This window comes from Pecten maximus, chromosome 10, assembly GCF_902652985.1.
Source record: "Pecten maximus chromosome 10, xPecMax1.1, whole genome shotgun sequence".
NCBI classification, from domain to species: Eukaryota; Metazoa; Mollusca; class Bivalvia; order Pectinida; family Pectinidae; genus Pecten; species Pecten maximus.
Genome location: NC_047024.1, coordinates 43,757,097 through 43,776,238, shown reverse-complemented (window position 1 = coordinate 43,776,238; position 19,142 = coordinate 43,757,097). Strand labels below are relative to the sequence as shown.

General features: G+C 39.3%; 2 protein-coding genes and 1 long non-coding RNA gene across 4 annotated transcripts in view; 2 read left to right on the top strand and 1 right to left on the bottom strand.

Annotated features, from left to right (window-relative positions):
- Positions 1–5,911, top strand: part of LOC117336317 (ankyrin repeat and SAM domain-containing protein 1A-like) — a 227,448-nt gene extending 221,537 nt beyond the window's left edge. For both annotated transcript variants that reach the window (XM_033896807.1, XM_033896808.1), the window contains exon 26: positions 1,752–5,911. The gene's annotated coding sequence lies outside the window, so the exon portion shown is untranslated. The remainder of the gene's footprint in view (positions 1–1,751) is intronic.
- A 540-nt stretch (positions 5,912–6,451) lies between these two features.
- On the top strand, positions 6,452–9,019 carry LOC117336318. The gene is made up of 2 exons (XR_004534579.1): positions 6,452–6,717; positions 6,786–9,019. It is a non-coding gene; the product is annotated as an uncharacterized LOC117336318 (long non-coding RNA).
- A 9,964-nt stretch (positions 9,020–18,983) lies between these two features.
- The window catches only part of LOC117336726 (ovarian abundant message protein-like), a 29,012-nt gene continuing 28,853 nt past the window's right edge, over positions 18,984–19,142 (bottom strand). Inside the window, exon 4 of the mRNA XM_033897340.1 lies at positions 18,984–19,114. Within this exon, the coding sequence (XP_033753231.1) occupies positions 18,984–19,114 (131 nt within the window). The remainder of the gene's footprint in view (positions 19,115–19,142) is intronic.

Here is a 19,142-nt window from a genome sequence, read left to right as displayed (position 1 = left end):
TACTACAATCAAATACAGTGTAGTTAGAGCCTAACTACTACAATCAAATACAGTGTAGTTAGAGCCTAACTACTACAATCAAATACAGTGTAGTTAGAGCCTAACTACTACAATCAAATACAGTGTAGTTAGAGCCTAACTACTACAATCAAATACAGTGTAGTTAGAGCCTAACTACTACAATCAAATACAGTGTAGTTAGAGCCTAACTACTACAATCAAATACAGTGTAGTTAGAGCCTAACTACTACAATCAAATACAGTGTAGTTAGAGCCTAACTACTACAATCAAATACAGTGTAGTTAGAGCCTAACTACTACAATCAAATACAGTGTAGTTAGAGCCTAACTACTACAATCAAATACAGTGTAGTTAGAGCCTAACTACTACAATCAAATACAGTGTAGTCAACAGAGCCTAACTACTACAATCAAATACAGTGTAGTTAGAGCCTAACTACTACAATCAAATACAGTGTAGTTAGAGCCTAACTACTACAATCAAATACAGTGTAGTTAGAGCCTAACTACTACAATCAAATACAGTGTAGTTAGAGCCTAACTACTACAATCAAATACAGTGTAGTTAGAGCCTAACTACTACAATCAAATACAGTGTAGTACAGAGCCTAACTACTACAATCAAATACAGTGTAGTTAGAGCCTAACTACTACAATCAAATACAGTGTAGTTAGAGCCTAACTACTACAATCAAATACAGTGTAGTTAGAGCCTAACTACTACAATCAAATACAGTGTAGTCAACAGAGCCTAACTACTACAATCAAATACAGTGTAGTTAGAGCCTAACTACTACAATCAAATACAGTGTAGTTAGAGCCTAACTACTACAATCAAATACAGTGTAGTTAGAGCCTAACTACTACAATCAAATACAGTGTAGTTAGAGCCTAACTACTACAATCAAATACAGTGTAGTTAGAGCCTAACTACTAGCTAGCCAATGCATTTTTGACCACCATCAATTTCAGAAATATATTGATGTTATGGAGTTTAAAAATAAAAAATGTAGATATTTTAAACATAGAAGTAATCTGAAACAGTACAAATCCATACTGAAATGAAACAGGAAGTTATAGATAATATATCTATAATATACCTAGTTGTTCAAGGTCACATTGGTCAAAAAGGCTATAATCTTCAACTGACCTCTTCTCAATAACCAAGTCCAGGGACTTGATATTGGGCCTGTAGCATGCTAGGGTGAAGGGCTACCAAGTTTGTTCAAATGAATGACCTTGACCTTCATTCAAGGTCACATGGATCAAATAGGCTATAATCTTCAACTGACCTCTTCTCAATAACCATGAGATCCAGGGACTTGATATTGGGCCTGTAGCATGCTTGGGTGAAGGGCTACCAAATTTGTTCCAATAAATGAACTTGACCTATATTCAAGGTCACAGGGTTGAAATCGGCTTAAATCTATAAACAATAATTTAGCGATAGCCAAGAGTCTCCGAGACCTGATATTAGCCCAGTAGTATGCTGGAATGAAGGACTAGAAAATTTATTGATATGAATAAACCTAGCCCACTCTGATATTTGAATAAAGTTGTTATCAGCATAGTATCTGTAGAAATGACCTCAATCAACTTCAAATTTGCTGTAGAGCCAGGTGAGCGATACAGGCCCATTGGTCCTCTTGTTTATTTTTCTGATGCATTAATTGATCACAAAAGTGTGCTAGGATGATTACGTTAATTAACATGTTTTGTTTTATTTTCAGGTAGATGTTGAAGCTGCCATACTATTTAATGGAGGACCAAAGGATGACCACAAGTGATTCATGCCAACATGGACTGGTCACTAGGCTGATAATCATTGCTCTCATGTGTTGGTCATCAGTTGATGATGACCAGCTCTCTGTCCACCCGGGTGTACACCTGGACTAGTCGTCTTGTTACAGAATATTTGATTGAACTGTCGAGTGGTCAGCTGGCTATGCTTGTTTACATGTGGTGAAGTACTGCCAACATGGCCATCTTGTGATATATTTGCTTATAATGATTCCATGTAGTTTTACTTCCTGTAGCATGACCACCAAGTTTGACCACTTACTAGTCATACTACTAGAGGGTCAGTTAAAGGTGGACATTATCTGACCATGACTCTGGACACACAGTCAATTCACTAAAAATACCATGGAACATATTACTACGATGAATCGTGAGCTACATACAGTGTGTGTGGGAATTGATTAGTGGAATGAATGCTGACATAAGGACCAAGAGCCTCATCATAGTGGTCCTGAAATCTGATTGGTTGGATAGATTCAGGAGTCATGCTTTCCTTAACTGCTGTAAAGATGAAGAGTTTTTGGAACTTATGCCTCCAATAAAAACCTGGTCTAGGAAATTGTGTAAAGCTTGGGTGAAGTAACTTACTGTTGTGTATGTATTCAGATATTCCGCAATGGACAATTTCTGTCTGACCACAATACACGGGAGAGTAACAGAGGATCGAAGGTCACACAGCAGTTTGGAAAAGACAAAAAAATAGGTCAATAATTTACCAGAACAGACACCGAAGGTCAAACCTACTTATGTGAAGGAAGAAGATATTCCAATTTGTTACTGAAATGTATTTAGTGATAAAAAATAAAATACAAATGTCAAGGTCACAATTTTACTATGTGAATAGGTCAGTGCTATGTTTTGTTATACATGCAGTGAGTTTAACTTTTGGAGAAATGAGATTGTGTTGGCGGGATTCTGCGGTGGAGTGATACAAACTTGTGTACCAATATTACAGAGGCTGGATTCCACAATGGAGTGATACAAACTTGTGTACCAATATTACAGACGCTGGATTCCACGGTGGAGTGATACGAACTTGTGTACCAATATTACAGAGGCTGGATTCCACGGTGGAGTGATACGAACTTGTGTACCAATATTACAGACGCTGGATTCCACAATGGAGTGATACCAACTTGTGTACCAATATTACAGAGGCTGGTTTCCACGGTGGAGTGATACGAACTTGTGTACCAATATTACAGACGCTGGATTCCACGGTGGAGTGATACCAACTTGTGTACCAATATTACAGAGGCTGGATTCCACGGTGGAGTGATACGAACTTGTGTACCAATATTACAGAGGCTGGATTCCACAATGGAGTGATACAAACTTGTGTACCAATGTAGCTAATTCTGTCATATCATTAATTCCTTCACATGTACTGCATATCATAGCTGAGACCTTCATATTAAAATTCACACCATCAATATACTTATGTTGAAATTCTGCTGAAATTATTTACCTGCTGTTTAATTTATTTGTAAATTTTATAGAAATATATAATAAATTAGCTAGGCTAGTCTTCCTGATGTAAAGCTCATGAAAGGTCAGGGAATTTCTGACGAAGCTCCATCTTTCCTTGAGGTACGGATGCTGAACCTCAATTCCTTCACTGCTGTGTATTATTTTACTGAGTAAATCATTTGTTCCTTGGAGCATAATAAAGTGTGTACTGGTATATAAAACTGTGTTAGAAGCTCTGATAGGTGTTTTTTAATTATTCATAGAACGGTTATAAGATAACCGAGATGCATGATCATAAAGAATAATGTGATTATCATTTTATTAGACGATCAATATGGGAGTAGTAATACACAGGGACAGTTTTACTCCTGTACCGGTAATAATTACAGACGGGCCCAGTCATATCACACTTTTAATTTAATTATTTTACAACTTTATTGCAAAATAACTTATTTCACATTCTACTGCTAACTCTGGCTTGACTAGAAGTGGGAGGGGTTTTACTTTGGGAGAAATCACAAATGATGATGTAGGTGCCCACACACCTATGATGTAGGTGCCCACACACCTACATGTATTACAGTTAAATAGCCATTAGTGTACATCTTTGTGTATACAATTTACTTACATAAGTGGAGTTTTCAAAATGTCGCCGTATTTGTCCTCAAGGATACACCAACTCCTATCTTCCATAGAGCAATTTAAATTAAAATTTGTTCCTTTGATGTTTTCTACCTCTACACCTGTTGTTGAAGGCATATACTTTATTTTATCAAGCATAAAATGATATATCAGAATTAAATTAATGATTACCAAACGGATGTGTCATTAGAGGTTAACATGCTTTGAGAAATATAAGCTTTACAAGTATTAACAAATACTGTTTAAAAATGCAGATTGCCTATACAGGATGCTTATCTTAAGAGTTTAATAGAAATAAATTATTATTGAAATTTGAACACAATAAGATAGTATTTATTGTGTTGTGTATTATTGTGTTTGATGTTTGACCTGGATGTTACTGAAGCTGAATTGTATGTACACTGTGTAATTCTGTTCCTAATCTAATGCTTCTTATACATTTTCCAGTTCAGTTAAAACAGATTGTACATATGAATGATTGTATATATGATGATAATGATTCGTAGGAATTCAGCAGTCTTGTAGATACTTCATTGTAAATACACAATATACTTATAGATTTATAAAGATTGTAAGATGTACACCACCACTGCTTTAAATGTAAAGTTTTCATAGTGTGATACATGTATAATGAGTGATTAACTTCCCATAGAATCATCATCCCCTAGCCCACCAACCCATGTGTCTTCCACCCCACAGCATCTCCCCACAGTCCATCCCTAAAGCCACTTCTAAAACCTATAGAATATATCCACAACCTCTCCTTAAACCCCTTCCCAAAAAACCCCTCCCCACAGGCCCTCCCTAAAACCTATCCACAACCTCTCCTTAAACCCCTTCCCAAAAAACCTTTCTATAAAACCCTTCCCAAAATCCCCTCCCCACCGCCCCTACCTAAAACCTCTCTTCACAACCCTTTCCTAAAACTCACCTCTCCAAAGCCCTTCCTTAAAACCCCTCCCCTCAGCCCCTCCCCTCAGCCCCTTCCTGAAGCCCATCCTTACAGCCTACACAATTCAGCACTCTGGGAATTGTAGTACATTGTACATGGTTCATCAATCATAAATACCATTGTTTGTTTGACAATGATACATAGATACCATTGTTTGTTTGACAATGATACATAGATACACTGTACTTTTAAACTGAAACACTTGAGAACACCCAATGACTCTTCACAGCTTATATTAATGACTATAAAACGATTTCAGTGACAAGAACAGAAGGATAACTTGTGATTTAACAATGTGAAATTACTAAACAATAGATTTATATGTTTGTTCACGCTAATCTGTCTTCAACTCTATTGAAAAGTAGAATAAAATTTATTTAATTGAATTGGAAAATATGCCACAAAAATGTGAGAATTGAATAAAAGATACACAACTAATTTTGTAGAACTTATTATTTTATGTGTCAGATTTCTTACATGAAAATTTGATTATTTTTTTAAAATCAAATTTTATTTGAAAATTAGAGTCATGTGAAATAAAACAAATTTGAAAATGTAATAAAATGTATTTCTTACCAATTTAGACTGAGCATGTTTTTGTGGCTGTTAATAGGTACAACTGTCCATATTGCCATCTATAGCAATACTGTTTATTTCATGTACTCAACACACATATTTTTATTGAGTAAACTTTTTTTAACTTTTAAGTGATATAGTCCCCTGACAGGTTGACAAACCCTGAGCAGTTCTTTCTTTGACTGCCTGCATGAAAGTGAGTATCGTGCAGCAGTAAAATAATTCAATGCTTTGAGTTTTGTATGTTTTTGTTTTTTACGTGTGTATAATTGGTGCTTTATATAATATTAAGTTTTTAGTAAAAACTATTTTTGAACAGTATAAGCTTACGCTTTATTTGCAAACATTCCGTACATTCATTATTTGCCATAATTCAGATAACCAATATATATATATATATACATAAGATCTATCTTGTTTACATAAAGCTATCCAAACTTAACCAATAAAGCCCTGACCCGTGTTTAAGTTTTTCCGCTTTGACTTTCAACGAAATGAATCGCCTCAAATTAGTCCTTCAATCTTGTCTTTTGTGTAGCTGAGTCACCTTTTTTTTATTGAAGTATTTACACACCTGTTTCAAATAATTGTTTTAACTCTATATTATTTACATGTTTTTAATCGTAATTTTACAACAAAAATATCAGTAATGTCAGGAATCACTGGCTCCATTAATTACCTACTAAACTCTATGATAGGAAAATCATCATTGTTTTATTATGATTTTCTTAAAACAAAGGACAGATCTATGTATGTGTAATAATAGTTTTTATTAAATTGAAATATTTCTGTCACATGGAAGTCATCAAAAACACTGTGCCATGGTTTCGTATTTCAATAAGGATTGAAATAATATTGAAATTGATGTATGTGTATTAGACAAGTATGCATAAAATTTTATTATAGTTTTCCTAAAGAATGCTGCCCTTTCTTGTTTATTTTCAATTCAACGATAGATGTAACCGATGTACGTGTTCACTGTAGGTGTGACCCGTACTGATGTCAGTGTTCACTGTAGGTGTGGCCCATACTGATGTACGTGTTCACTGTAGATGGGGCCCGTACTGATGTCAGTGTTCACTGTAGGTGTGGCCTGTATTGATGTCAGTGTTCACTGTAGGTGTGGCCCATACTGATGTCAGTGTTCACTATAGGTGTGGCCCATACTGATGTCAGTGTTCACTGTAGGTGTGGCCCGTACTGATGTAAGTGTTCACTGTAGGTGTGGCCCGTACTGATGTAAGTGTTCACTGTAGGTGTGGCCCATACTGATGTACGTGTTCACAGTAGATGGGGCCCGTACTGATGTCAGTGTTCACTGTAGGTGTGGCCTGTATTGATGTCAGTGTTCACTGTAGGTGTGGCCCGTACTGATGTACGTGTTCACTGTAGATGGGGCCCGTACTGATGTCAGTGTTCACTGTAGGTGTGGCCCGTACTGATGTAAGTGTTCACTGTAGATGTGGCCTGTACTGATGTCAGTGTTCACTGTAGGTGTGGCCCGTACTGATGTCAGTGTTCACTGTAGGTGTGGCCCGTACTGATGTCAGTGTTCACTGTAGGTGGGGCCCGTACTGATGTATGTGTTCACTGTAGATGTGGCCCATACTGATGTAAGTGTTCACAGTAGATGGGGCCCGTACTGATGTCAGTGTTCACTGTAGGTGTGGCCTGTACTTATGTAAGTGTTCACTGTAGATGTGGCATGTACTTATGTAAGTGTTCACTGTAGGTGGGGCCTGTACTGATGTATGTGTTCACTGTAGGTGTGGCCTGTACTTATGTAAGTGTTCACTGTAGGTGGGGCCTGTACTGATGTATGTGTTCACTGTAGGTTTGGCCCGTACTGATGTCAGTGTTCACTGTAGGTGGGGCCCATACTGATGTCAGTGTTCACTGTAGGTGGGGCCTGTATTGATGTCAGTGTTCACTGTAGGTGGGGCCCGTACTGATGTCAGTGTTCACTGTAGGTGGGGCCCGTACTGATGTCAGTGTTCACTGTAGGTGTGGCCCGTACTGATGTCAGTGTTCACTGTAGGTGGGGCCTGTACTGATGTCAGTGTTCACTGTAGGTGTGGCCTGTATTGATGTCAGTGTTCACTGTAGGTGTTGCCCGTACTGATGTAAGTGTTCACTGTAGGTGTGGCCCGTACTGATGTAAGTGTTCACTGTAGATGTGGCCTGTATTGATGTAAGTGTTCACTGTAGATGTGGCCCATACTGATGTCAGTGTACACTGTAGGTGTGGCCCGTACTGATGTAAGTGTTCACTGTAGGTGTGGCCTGTATTGATGTAAGTGTTCACTGTAGATGTGGCCTGTATTGATGTAAGTGTTCACTGTAGGTGTGGCCCGTACTGATGTACGTGTTCACTGTAGGTGTGGCCCGTACTGATGTAAGTGTTCACTGTAGGTGTGGCCATTACTGATGTAAGTGTTCACTGTAGGTGTTGCCCGTACTGATGTACGTGTTCACTGTAGATGTGGCCTGTATTGATGTAAGTGTTCACTGTAGATGGGGCCCGTACTGATGTAAGTGTTCACTGTAGGTGGGGCCCGTACTGATGTAAGTGTTCACTGTAGGTGGGGCCCGTACTGATGTAAGTGTTCACTGTAGGTGTGGCATGTACTGATGTACGTGTTCACTGTAGGTGTGGCCTGTATTGATGTAAGTGTTCACTGTAGGTGTGGCCCGTACTGATGTCAGTGTTCACTGTAGGTGGGGCCCGTACTGATGTAAGTGTTCACTGTAGGTGTGGCCTGTACTGATGTATGTGTTCACTGTAGATGTGGCCTGTATTGATGTAAGTGTTCACTGTAGGTGTGGCCTGTACTGATGTATGTGTTCACTGTAGGTGTGGCCCGTACTGATGTAAGTGTTCACTGTAGGTGTGGCCCGTACTGATGTAAGTGTTCACTGTAGGTGTGGCCCGTACTGATGTCAGTGTTCACTGTAGGTGTGGCCTGTACTGATGTAAGTGTTCACTGTAGGTGTGGCCTGTACTGATGTAAGTGTTCACTGTAGGTGTGGCCCGTACTGATATAAGTGTTCACTGTAGGTGTGGCCTGTACTGATATAAGTGTTCACTGTAGGTGTGGCCCGTACTGATGTATGTGTTCACTGTAGGTGTGGCCTGTACTGATGTCAGTGTTCACTGTAGGTGTGGCCCGTACTGATGTAAGTGTTCACTGTAGGTGTGGCCTGTACTGATGTAAGTGTTCACTGTAGGTGTGGCCTGTACTGATATAAGTGTTCACTGTAGGTGTGGCCCGTACTGATATAAGTGTTCACTGTAGGTGTGGCCTGTACTGATGTATGTGTTCACTGTAGGTGTGGCCTGTACTGATGTCAGTGTTCACTGTAGGTGTGGCCTGTACTGATGTAAGTGTTCACTGTACTGATGTACGTGTTCACTGTAGGTGTGGCCCGTACTGATGTAAGTGTTCACTGTAGGTGTGACTCGATGCTGTTGAGCAGTGTTGGACTATGTCTATTCTTTACCTCTTCCCTTTGTAAATGTTAATGATATGCAATAAAATTTAACAGGTGTTAACTCAATATTGAACGTTTTATGTTTTTATTTACTCATCTGCCAGATGGGCAAGTGGGCTGATGCCGTGTTGTGATGTCCGTCGACGATCCAGTGTCAATTTTTAGGTAATTTGACTTCACTTGAGCCAGTGCTATGCTGGGATGCAAGGTTACAAAGTTTGTTCAAATGAATGACCTTTCCAAGGTCACAGGGGTCAAACATATTTGATTCTTAAATGACTTCTCATTAACCAAGAGGAACAACAATGTCATGATATTTGGCCAGTAGCATGCAGGAATGAAGGGCTACCAAAGTTGGTCAAATGAATGATCTTGACCTTCTTTCAAAACCACAGGGGTCAAATATGTTGAAATATTTTAACAACTTAACCAGGAGACCCAGCGTCATATTTGGATAAGTCTGAAAAATTTGTTGAATTGGATAAACTTGACCTACCTTCAAGGTCTAAATTTGTAATTTAGAAACAAAGGCATCAAATATCAGTACGTTTCGCAGAACTCATGCTACCGTTAAGGCCCAGAGGCCTCTTGTTTCATTAAAACAACTTCTTCATGAAAAAGCAGGATGACCAGAGACCTGATATTGGGTTTGTGGCATGCTTGGGAGAAGGGATGCCGATTTTGTTCAAATCAGTTACTCTGACCTACTTTTAAGGTCACAGAGGTTAAATGTGCCAAAATCTTTCAAAGAATTCTTCGTAGTAGCAAAGAGGCTCCACTACCTGAAAATTGGCCTCTGCCTTTGACCTACTTTCAGTGTCATATATGTCAAATATGCTAAAATCTTTAAATAACTTCTCAACAAGCTTGGATGAAGAGCGAAGTTTGTTCAAATGATTGACCCTGACCTACTTTCGAGATCACAGGGGTCAAATGTTTAAAAAAGAAAAAGAGAGGAGTTTAGTTCACTATTTGGGTCAGAATTTTGCCGAGATGCATACACGTGGCCTACTATCATATTGGAATGAAGAGGTATTCGGTTAAGTAGCCAAATAAATGACACGCGCATCAACTTTTAATTTGTGTCAGTAGCAGATTCGTAGCATCGTCTCTTTCAAGTACAGATGCTACGAATCTGCGTTGAAATGAGTGTAATTCAATAACAATAATTCTTACAAAGAAGTCTTCGCTCGTTTAATACAGCCATTCGTTATCCTTCAAACCTGTTGATAAAACAAAAATATTTACCGTTTATATTCAATGTTGATACTCTTTAGTCAGAAATACTTTAGTTTTGTATAGTTTAATGTCCTATCAACATCTATAGTAATTTAAGGAAGCTCTCTCATTTGTGTGGAAGATGTATGCGTGTAGTGTAAGTGTGTGTGTGTTTTTGGGAGGCTTTGGTATGTTTATATAAGTGTGTGTGTTGATGAAGGCTGTGGTATGTTTGTGTAAGTGTGTGTGTTGATGAAGGCTTTGGTATGTTTATATAAGTGTGTGTGTTGATGAAGGCTGTGGTATGTTTATATAAGTGTGTGTGTTGATGAAGGCTGTGGTATTTTTGTGTAAGTGTGTGTTGATGAAGGCGGTGGTATGTTTATATAAGTGTGTGTGTTGATGAAGGCTGTGGTATGTTTATATAAGTGTGTGTGTTGATGAAGGCTGTGGTATGTTTATATAAGTGTGTGTGTTGATGAAGGCTGTGGTATGTTTGTGTAAGTGTGTGTGTTGATGAAGGCTGTGGTATGTTTGTGTAAGTGTGTGTAATGATGAAGGCTCTGGTATGTTTATATAAGTGTGTGTGTTGATGAAGGCTGTGGTATGTTTATATAAGTGTGTGTGTTGATGAAGGCTGTGGTATGTTTGTGTAAGTGTGTGTGTTGATGAAGGCTGTGGTATGTTTATATAAGTGTGTGTGTTGATGAAGGCTGTGGTATGTTTGTGTAAGTGTGTGTGTTGATGAAGGCTGTGGTATGTTTATATAAGTGTGTGTGTTGATGATGAAGGCTGTGGTATGTTTGTGTAAGTGTGTGTTGATGAAGGCTGTGGTATGTTTGTGTAAGTGTGTGTGTTGATGAAGGCTGTGGTATGTTTATATAAGTGTGTGTGTTGATGAAGGCTGGTATGTTTGTGTTAGTGTGTGTTGATGAAGGCTGGTATGTTTGTGTAAGTGTGTGTTGATGAAGGCTGTGGTATTTTTGTGTAAGTGTGTGTGTTGATGAAGGCTGTGGTATGTTTATATAAGTGTGTGTGTTGATGAAGGCTGTGGTATGTTTATATAAGTGTGTGTGTTGATGAAGGCTGTGGTATGTTTGTGTAAGTGTGTGTGTTGATGAAGGCTGTGGTATGTTTATATAAGTGTGTGTGTTGATGAAGGCTGTGGTATGTTTATATAAGTGTGTGTGTTGATGAAGGCCGTGGTATGTTTGTGTAAGTGTGTGTAATGATGAAGGCTGTGGTATGTTTATATAAGTGTGTGTGTTGATGAAGGCTGTGGTATGTTTATATAAGTGTGTGTGTTGATGAAGGCTGTGGTACGTTTATATAAGTGTGTGTGTTGATGAAGGCTGTGGTACGTTTATATAAGTGTGTGTGTTGATGAAGGCTGTGGTATGTTTATATAAGTGTGTGTGTTGATGAAGGCTGTGGTATGTTTATATAAGTGTGTAATGATGAAGGCTGTGGTATGTTTATATAAGTGTGTGTGTTGATGAAGGCTGTGGTATGTTTGTGTAAGTCTCCGTATGGCAGCGCGGAACTGATGCGGACTTTATAGTGCTACCTCACAGAAGCATATACTGCCGAAGACGTCCAGCAGATCAATGACCAATCCGATGACATTATGCAAAGATGTACTGACAAAGGCCAACCCCGTCATCCTACTTTCAGAATGCTGAGCTTTAAGCAGGAGCAGCAACTACATACCATTTTTATAGACTCTGGTATGTCCCGGCCAGGGGACAGAACCCAAAACCTTCCTCACAGGGGCAAACGGTCAACTAATTGTCAGAAGTGAGGCATTGTCAAAGGAGACATTGAGAATAAGAAAGTTTTTTGAAAAGAAAGAAGCGAAAAGATAAGATCCCAAATTTAGTCGCCTCTTACGTTGAAATGCTTACTTAACACTTTGCACTCCAGTCAAATACAAAAATAACATAAGATATTGACATTCGGAATGTTTTGTTGTTTTATTGTCGTACGAAAATAAAATAAGAAATCGACATTCGGAATGTTTTGATGTTTTATTGTCGTACGAAAATAAGATAAGCTATTGACATATATTGTATTCAATATTGAGCTAAGCTACATTGTATATACATCATGTAGTCGTGTTTGAAAGTGTGGTGATGCTGGTGTGAGTTTAAGTATTATATCTAGCTATTGATGGTACGGCTATCCTACCGCGATAAAGACCCGTTTCATAGAAAACATCACCCGGTTGTTGTGTGTTCAATGGTAAACAAAATCACAAAATCTATTTTCTTTTTCAATTTCCCTCCAGGTCGGAAATGTGATAGAATTAGATTGTTTTCAAATACCCTTTTTCTAGAGATATTTTTCTGTGTAGTCTGAATTCGCGATATAACTATCGCAATAATACGAGAAATATTGCAGCATGCGCTTTGATCTCGCCGTGGTATTGTGTAGAAGATAACCCAAACAGGCTGTCCTGCATGGCACCACGTGGGAACATGTTCAGAACCAATTAAAATCTGTGTAATGACAACAGTTATCATACCTCCAAACGACGACTGGGGTGGCCTTGTTACTGGTGATATTGGACTTTGGCTAGCTTTCCAAGCGCCCTACAGAATACTAATGCCTGGATCCTGAAGCAGTACATGAGCAGGCGACACATTCCCTGTCAATATTGTATCACCTTTAACACGTACAACCGCCATCTAAAGGTAAAATGGAAACTGATGATATTTTAATAAAGAAACTTTTTCATAGACGCTGCGTTTCTGTTCAATAACAACCTGTAGAATTAGATGATTCACCATTTCAAATTAAATATCGTCGGTGTATGGATGGCTAAGAGAAGATTTCGTTTCGGATGATCCTACAAGCTCATCTATATCGACAAATAGCAGTCATACATATGTATTTTGAGTTGATTTGAGATAATTGGATTTTTTCTATCTGTACTTGAAACAAAATACATTAAATCGAGATTCAAATTTGACCTTTGCTGTGGAAATTCTTTATTTATGATAAAGATAGAGATTATATTTCAAGACCAAATATTTGCTTTTCCGTTGTTTTCAGAAGTGATTAATTCGATTGAAATTGTAAATGGCTTAGTTTATCCTGTCAGAATTTATTAAGCGACTTGCGCTTTGCACGAGATAGCATATGGTTGCAGACTGTAGAGTCTGTGTGGTAGACGGAAGTCGTATGGTTGCCGACTGTAGAGTCTGTGTGGTAGACGGAAGTCGTATGGTTGTCGACTGTAGAGTCCGTGTGGTAGACGGAAGTCGTATGGTTGCCGACTGTAGAGTCCGTGTGGTAGACGGAAGTCGTATGGTTGCCGACTGTAGAGTCTGTGTGGTAGACGGAAGTCGTATGGTTGCCGACTGTAGAGTCTGTGTGGTAGACGGAAGTCGTATGGTTGCCGACTGTAGAGTCCGTGTGGTAGACGGAAGTCGTATGGTTGTCGACTGTAGAGTCCGTGTGGTAGACGGAAGTCGTATGGTTGTCGACTGTAGAGTCTGTGTGGTAGACGGAAGTCGTATGGTTGTCGACTGTAGAGTCCGTGTGGTAGACGGAAGTCGTATGGTTGTCGACTGTAGAGTCTGTGTGGTAGACGGAAGTCGTATGGTTGTCGACTGTAGAGTCCGTGTGGTAGACGGAAGTCGTATGGTTGTCGACTGTAGAGTCCGTGTGATAGACGGAAGTCGTATGGTTGTCGACTGTAGAGTCCGTGTGGTAGACGGAAGTCGTATGGTTGTCGACTGTAGAGTCCGTGTGGTAGACGGAAGTCGTATGGTTGTCGACTGTAGAGTCCGTGTGGTAGACGGAAGTCGTATGGTTGTCGACTGTAGAGTCCGTGTGGTAGACGGAAGTCGTATGGTTGTCGACTGTAGAGTCCGTGTGGTAGACGGAAGTCGTATGGTTGTCGACTGTAGAGTCTGTGTGGTAGACGGAAGTCGTATGGTTGTCGACTGTAGAGTCTGTGTGGTAGACGGAAGTCGTATGGTTGTCGACTGTAGAGTCCGTGTGGTAGACGGAAGTCGTATGGTTGTCGACTGTAGAGTCCGTGTGGTAGACGGAAGTCGTATGGTTGTCGACTGTAGAGTCCGTGTGTAGACGGAAGTCGTATGGTTGTCGACTGTAGAGTCCGTGTGGTAGACGGAAGTCGTATGGTTGTCGACTGTAGAGTCCGTGTGGTAGACGGAAGTCGTATGGTTGTCGACTGTAGAGTCTGTGTGGTAGAAGGAAGTCGTACAACAGTTCGGAGGTAACCGAACACGGTTTCATATTTCATAAAATGGGTGTGGTGAAATTTATGTTGAGTAAAACTGTTAACTGAGCTACAATCAAGATGCCGTTCCTTAAAACTGTCACAATACCGTCTAATGAAGGTATTGTGATAAACGTTTATAGAATGGCGATGTGCTGAAGGCAACAGGTCTACTTTGTATATTACATATATTTCATTGATATATCACGCGCGTTCGGTATACGTTTGCCTCAGCTAAAGGACTCGATTATACATTTCCTAAGTTTGTTGTCTATGTATCTTGTCCGTTTCTCGGCTATTCTAAAGTATATTGCATGATATCGTGTTTAAATGAATCTTGGCAAGATGGAATGGTGTTCGGCTGGAACCCGGGCATCAACTAAGGTCTCGTGGACACGACTTTGAAACATACATACATTATCATCGTGGACAGAGGACCTTTAGATATGTAATGTGAGTTCTATTTATTTTGACACCAACTGATTATTGAGATGCTGCTAAAGAAAATCCAGAATATGATTTGTCCTAAAACGAATTAATGGCCCAATGATCTAGATGTGTTCGGTTGTTTAAATGATACTCACCATTAAACGGGATGTTCCCACGGCTGTTGTCATCGGTTTACAATGACCATACCACACCGACAGTGTACCACCTACCGTATTAGCCCCGGGCCCTGGGGGAACAGCGGAAGTACCCCAGTAATGGTCTCCCCAGGGAGGACGGCGATACTGCAATCAAAGGCAAAGACGTTCTTCTCATCCGTAACTCTCTGAGATGATTACATTATTGAGTTATATGGTAACAAGGGACAATCTGCATAGGAGGAGGTTCTCTTTTGAACTAATTACCCTGGAAAGATTTCGTTTGTTACATGTCCTTAAAGAGTTTAATCTGAGGATAGCGGAGAGCGTGAACAGATAAAGCACAGGGAAAGATGGCACTAGAATGTGGTTTGACTTTTTAAAGGTCTATTGTAAATGCTATCTTCAAGAACAACATCAACCTGTTTTCAGTAGGATTGTACGTTGAAACGCACGTGTGCACAAGTTGGTGTCTCTTTGATAGAGTTTCTTAAGCATTAAAGAAATTGTCAGATGCTTGTGCTTTGCGTGTTAAATTGAATATTTATTTTCACGCGAATAACTTCCATCAGCATTAGATTACTGCGGCGTGATAGAGAAGGAAGCCAGCTGTGAATGATCGTTTTGTTTTTGGAAGTTCGGCTTTTCTGGATCGTAACAAAAACGGGACGAATTTAATAACGTGATAATCAGGAGACTCTCTGAATTTGTCAAGCATACCCATCAGACTTCTGAACAACTCCAATATCAAACTTAAAACAATGTATATATCTAAAGTCTAGTTCCATTTTAGTTTAGTTGACATCAAATTCATAATGTTTTCAAACAATACAATGATGTGTTGGTCACCGACTTACTATTACATATGTACGATGTTAATATCGTTAGTTTCCAAGTACTCTATTATTCTTGAAAGAAATGGACACACATCCTCACACACCTACGCACACAGAAATCTATAATCAGAGTAGTGATTCCTGTGACTGCCTTCTCAAATTGATTCATGATATATACATGTAGATAATTAAAACATACGCGATCGATGGGTTGGTATGCCTGGTGGTTTCTAGATGATTTCAATCTTTTTAACTTTCCATTTCCAGATAGTAGCATCACTGCTTCCCTATCTTATTGGAGTTACAGTGTATATTAACCGACTTCAGATGTCGACTACTTACGATATAACTAATAGTACAGGGTTTCGATAGATGCTGTTCTATGAAGACCTTAGAGGACGATAAAATTCGGGGAAATCTCTTTGTACGATATGAAAATTGTTCTGTTCGATGTCTGTAGTATGGGGCTCCATCGCCACCATCTATGTATGCAAAAATTAGTAGATTTATAGTGAGTGTCATCGAGGGAACAGGCGAATATTACAATTCCAAAATCTAAATTAGTTTATATTATAATATATACAAAATGTATTTGCAAAGGTTAGTATGGAGAAAAAAAACAAGAAAAAGAAAAAAAAAGAAAAAAAAGAAGAAAAAAAACCCCCAAAAAACCCCGAATATACGGCCATACCTGCGTTTTTGCATTATTGAAACTGCTGGTGTATATACAATATGTAGTAATAATTATCAAATTAGTATGTATCTCGTAATTACAAATGTAGTAGGAATCTCGTAATTATCAACACGTTTAAAATCTCCATTGCATGCTACTAGCTTTACCTTTGATGTTAGACATATTATATTGTAATTATACAGAATTATTTCTTACTTAACACATATCCATTTGGCGTGTAGTTATTTAGATTTTTATTTCAATTACAGATTTGCTTTGAAATACTACAACATGGTGTTCTAGTAATCAGTCCGTAAAGTGCAGCGGAGACTCTCAACACAATTTTTAATGTATTCAAAGACTGATATCACGCGAAGGCCTTTATCATTTTGTTTGTTTTTTTAGTTTTCTCTGACTAAGACATGGAACTAAGGATAAAGGAAACTATCTGTCATGGTATATGTAAGTACATCACGTGGTTCGTGTGAAGGTAATACCTTATAATGTAGGAACAACCTTCGTAATACTAGGACTTGGTTATAGAACTTCCATTTAATGTTAATTAATACTGAATTACAGCAGACTACAGTATAAAATATCTACATATGAAAACAGTTTTATCAGTGTTTTGAATGTCTGATTTTTGTATTTGTCTTTTTTTTTACTCCTTCCTCTTCCAAGGACTGACAAGTTTGATCGGTCACGGTCAGGTTCTCAATCAACGTTAAAAGGTTTCTCAAATTAAAAAAAAAAAAAAATTGATGGTTTTATCTCAAATAATACAATCTTGGTTAAAACTCATTTTAGTTTCATCACTGTGAATTGCGGCGTGAGCACAAGTTAATGTAGACCGTACTCCGATATAAATCTTAATGTAGACCATACTCCGATATAAATCTTAATGTAGACCGTACTCCGATATAAATCTTAATGTAGACCATACTCCGATATAAATCTTAATGTAGACCATACTCCGATATAAATCTTAATGTAGACCGTACTCCGATATAAATCTTAATGTAGACCATACTCCGATATCAATCTTAATGTAGACCGTACTCCGATATAAATCTTAGTGTAGACCATACTCCGATATAAATCTTAATGTAGACCGTACTCCGATATGAATCTTAATGTAGACCGTACTCCGATATAAATCTTAATGTAGACCATACTCCGATATAAATCTTAATGTAGACCATACTCCGATATAAATCTTAATGTAGACCGTACTCCGATATAAATCTTAATGTAGACCGTACTCCGATATAAATCTTAATGTAGACCATACTCCGATATAAATCTTAATGTAGACCGTACTCCGATATCAATCTTAGACCGTACTCCGATATAAATCTTAATGTAGACCGTACTCCGATATAGATCTTAATGTAGACCGTACTCCGATATAAATCTTAATGTAGACCATACTCCGATGTAAATCTTAATGTAGACCGTACTCCGATATAAATCTTAATGTAGACCATACTCCGATATAAATCTTAATGTAGACCGTACTCCGATATCAATCTTAGACCGTACTCCGATGTAAATCTTAATGTAGACCGTACTCCGATATAAATCTTAATGTAGACCATACTCCGATATAGATCTTAATGTAGACCGTACTCCGATATAAATCTTAATATAGACCATACTCCGATATAAATCTTAATGTAGACCGTACTCCGATATAAATCTCATGTTCCCTCGATCCTATTTTCCCTCGATCCCATGTTCCCTCTTTCCCATGTTTCCTCGATCCCATGTTCCCTCGATCCTATGTTCCCTCGATCCTATGTTCCCTCGATCCCATGTTTCCTCAGTCCCGTGTTCCCTCGATCCCGTGTTCCCTCTATCCCATGTTTCCTCGATCATCCCTCCTATCCCATGTTCCCTCTATCCCATGTTCCCTCGATCCCATGTTCCCTCGATCTCGTGTTTCCCTCGATCCCATGTTCCCTCGATCCCGTGTTTCCTCAGTCCCGTGTTCCCTCGATCCTATGTTCCCTCGATCCCGTGTTTCCTCGATCCCATGTTCCCTCTATCTCGTGTTCCCTCAGTCCCGTGTTTCCTCGATCTCGTGTTTCCCTCGATCCTATGTTCCCTCGATCCCGTGTTTCCTCAGTCCCCGTGTTCCCTCGATCCCGTGTTCCCTCTATCCCATGTTCCCTCGATCCTATGTTCCCTCGATCCCGTGTTCCCTCGATCCTATGTTCCCTCGATTCCATGTTCCCTCTATCTCGTGTTCCCTCGATCCTATGTTCCCTCGATCCCGTGTTTCCTCAGTCCCGTGTTTCCTCGATCTCGTGTTTCCCTCGATCCTATGTTCCCTCGATCCCGTGTTTCCTCAGTCCCGTGTTTCCTCGATCTCGTGTTTCCCTCGATCCCATGTTCCCTCGATCCTATTTTCCCTCGATCCCGTGTTCCCTCGATCTCGTGTTTCCCTCGATCCTATGTTCCCTCGATCCTATGTTCCCTCTATCTCGTGTTTCCCTCGATCCCGAGTTTCCTCGATCCCATGTTCTCTCGATCCCGAGTTTCCTCGATCCCGTGTCTCCTCTATCCCGTGTTTCCTCTCTCCCTGGTTTCCGCTTGTGTCTATAAAGACCACATAATGTAGTCACTA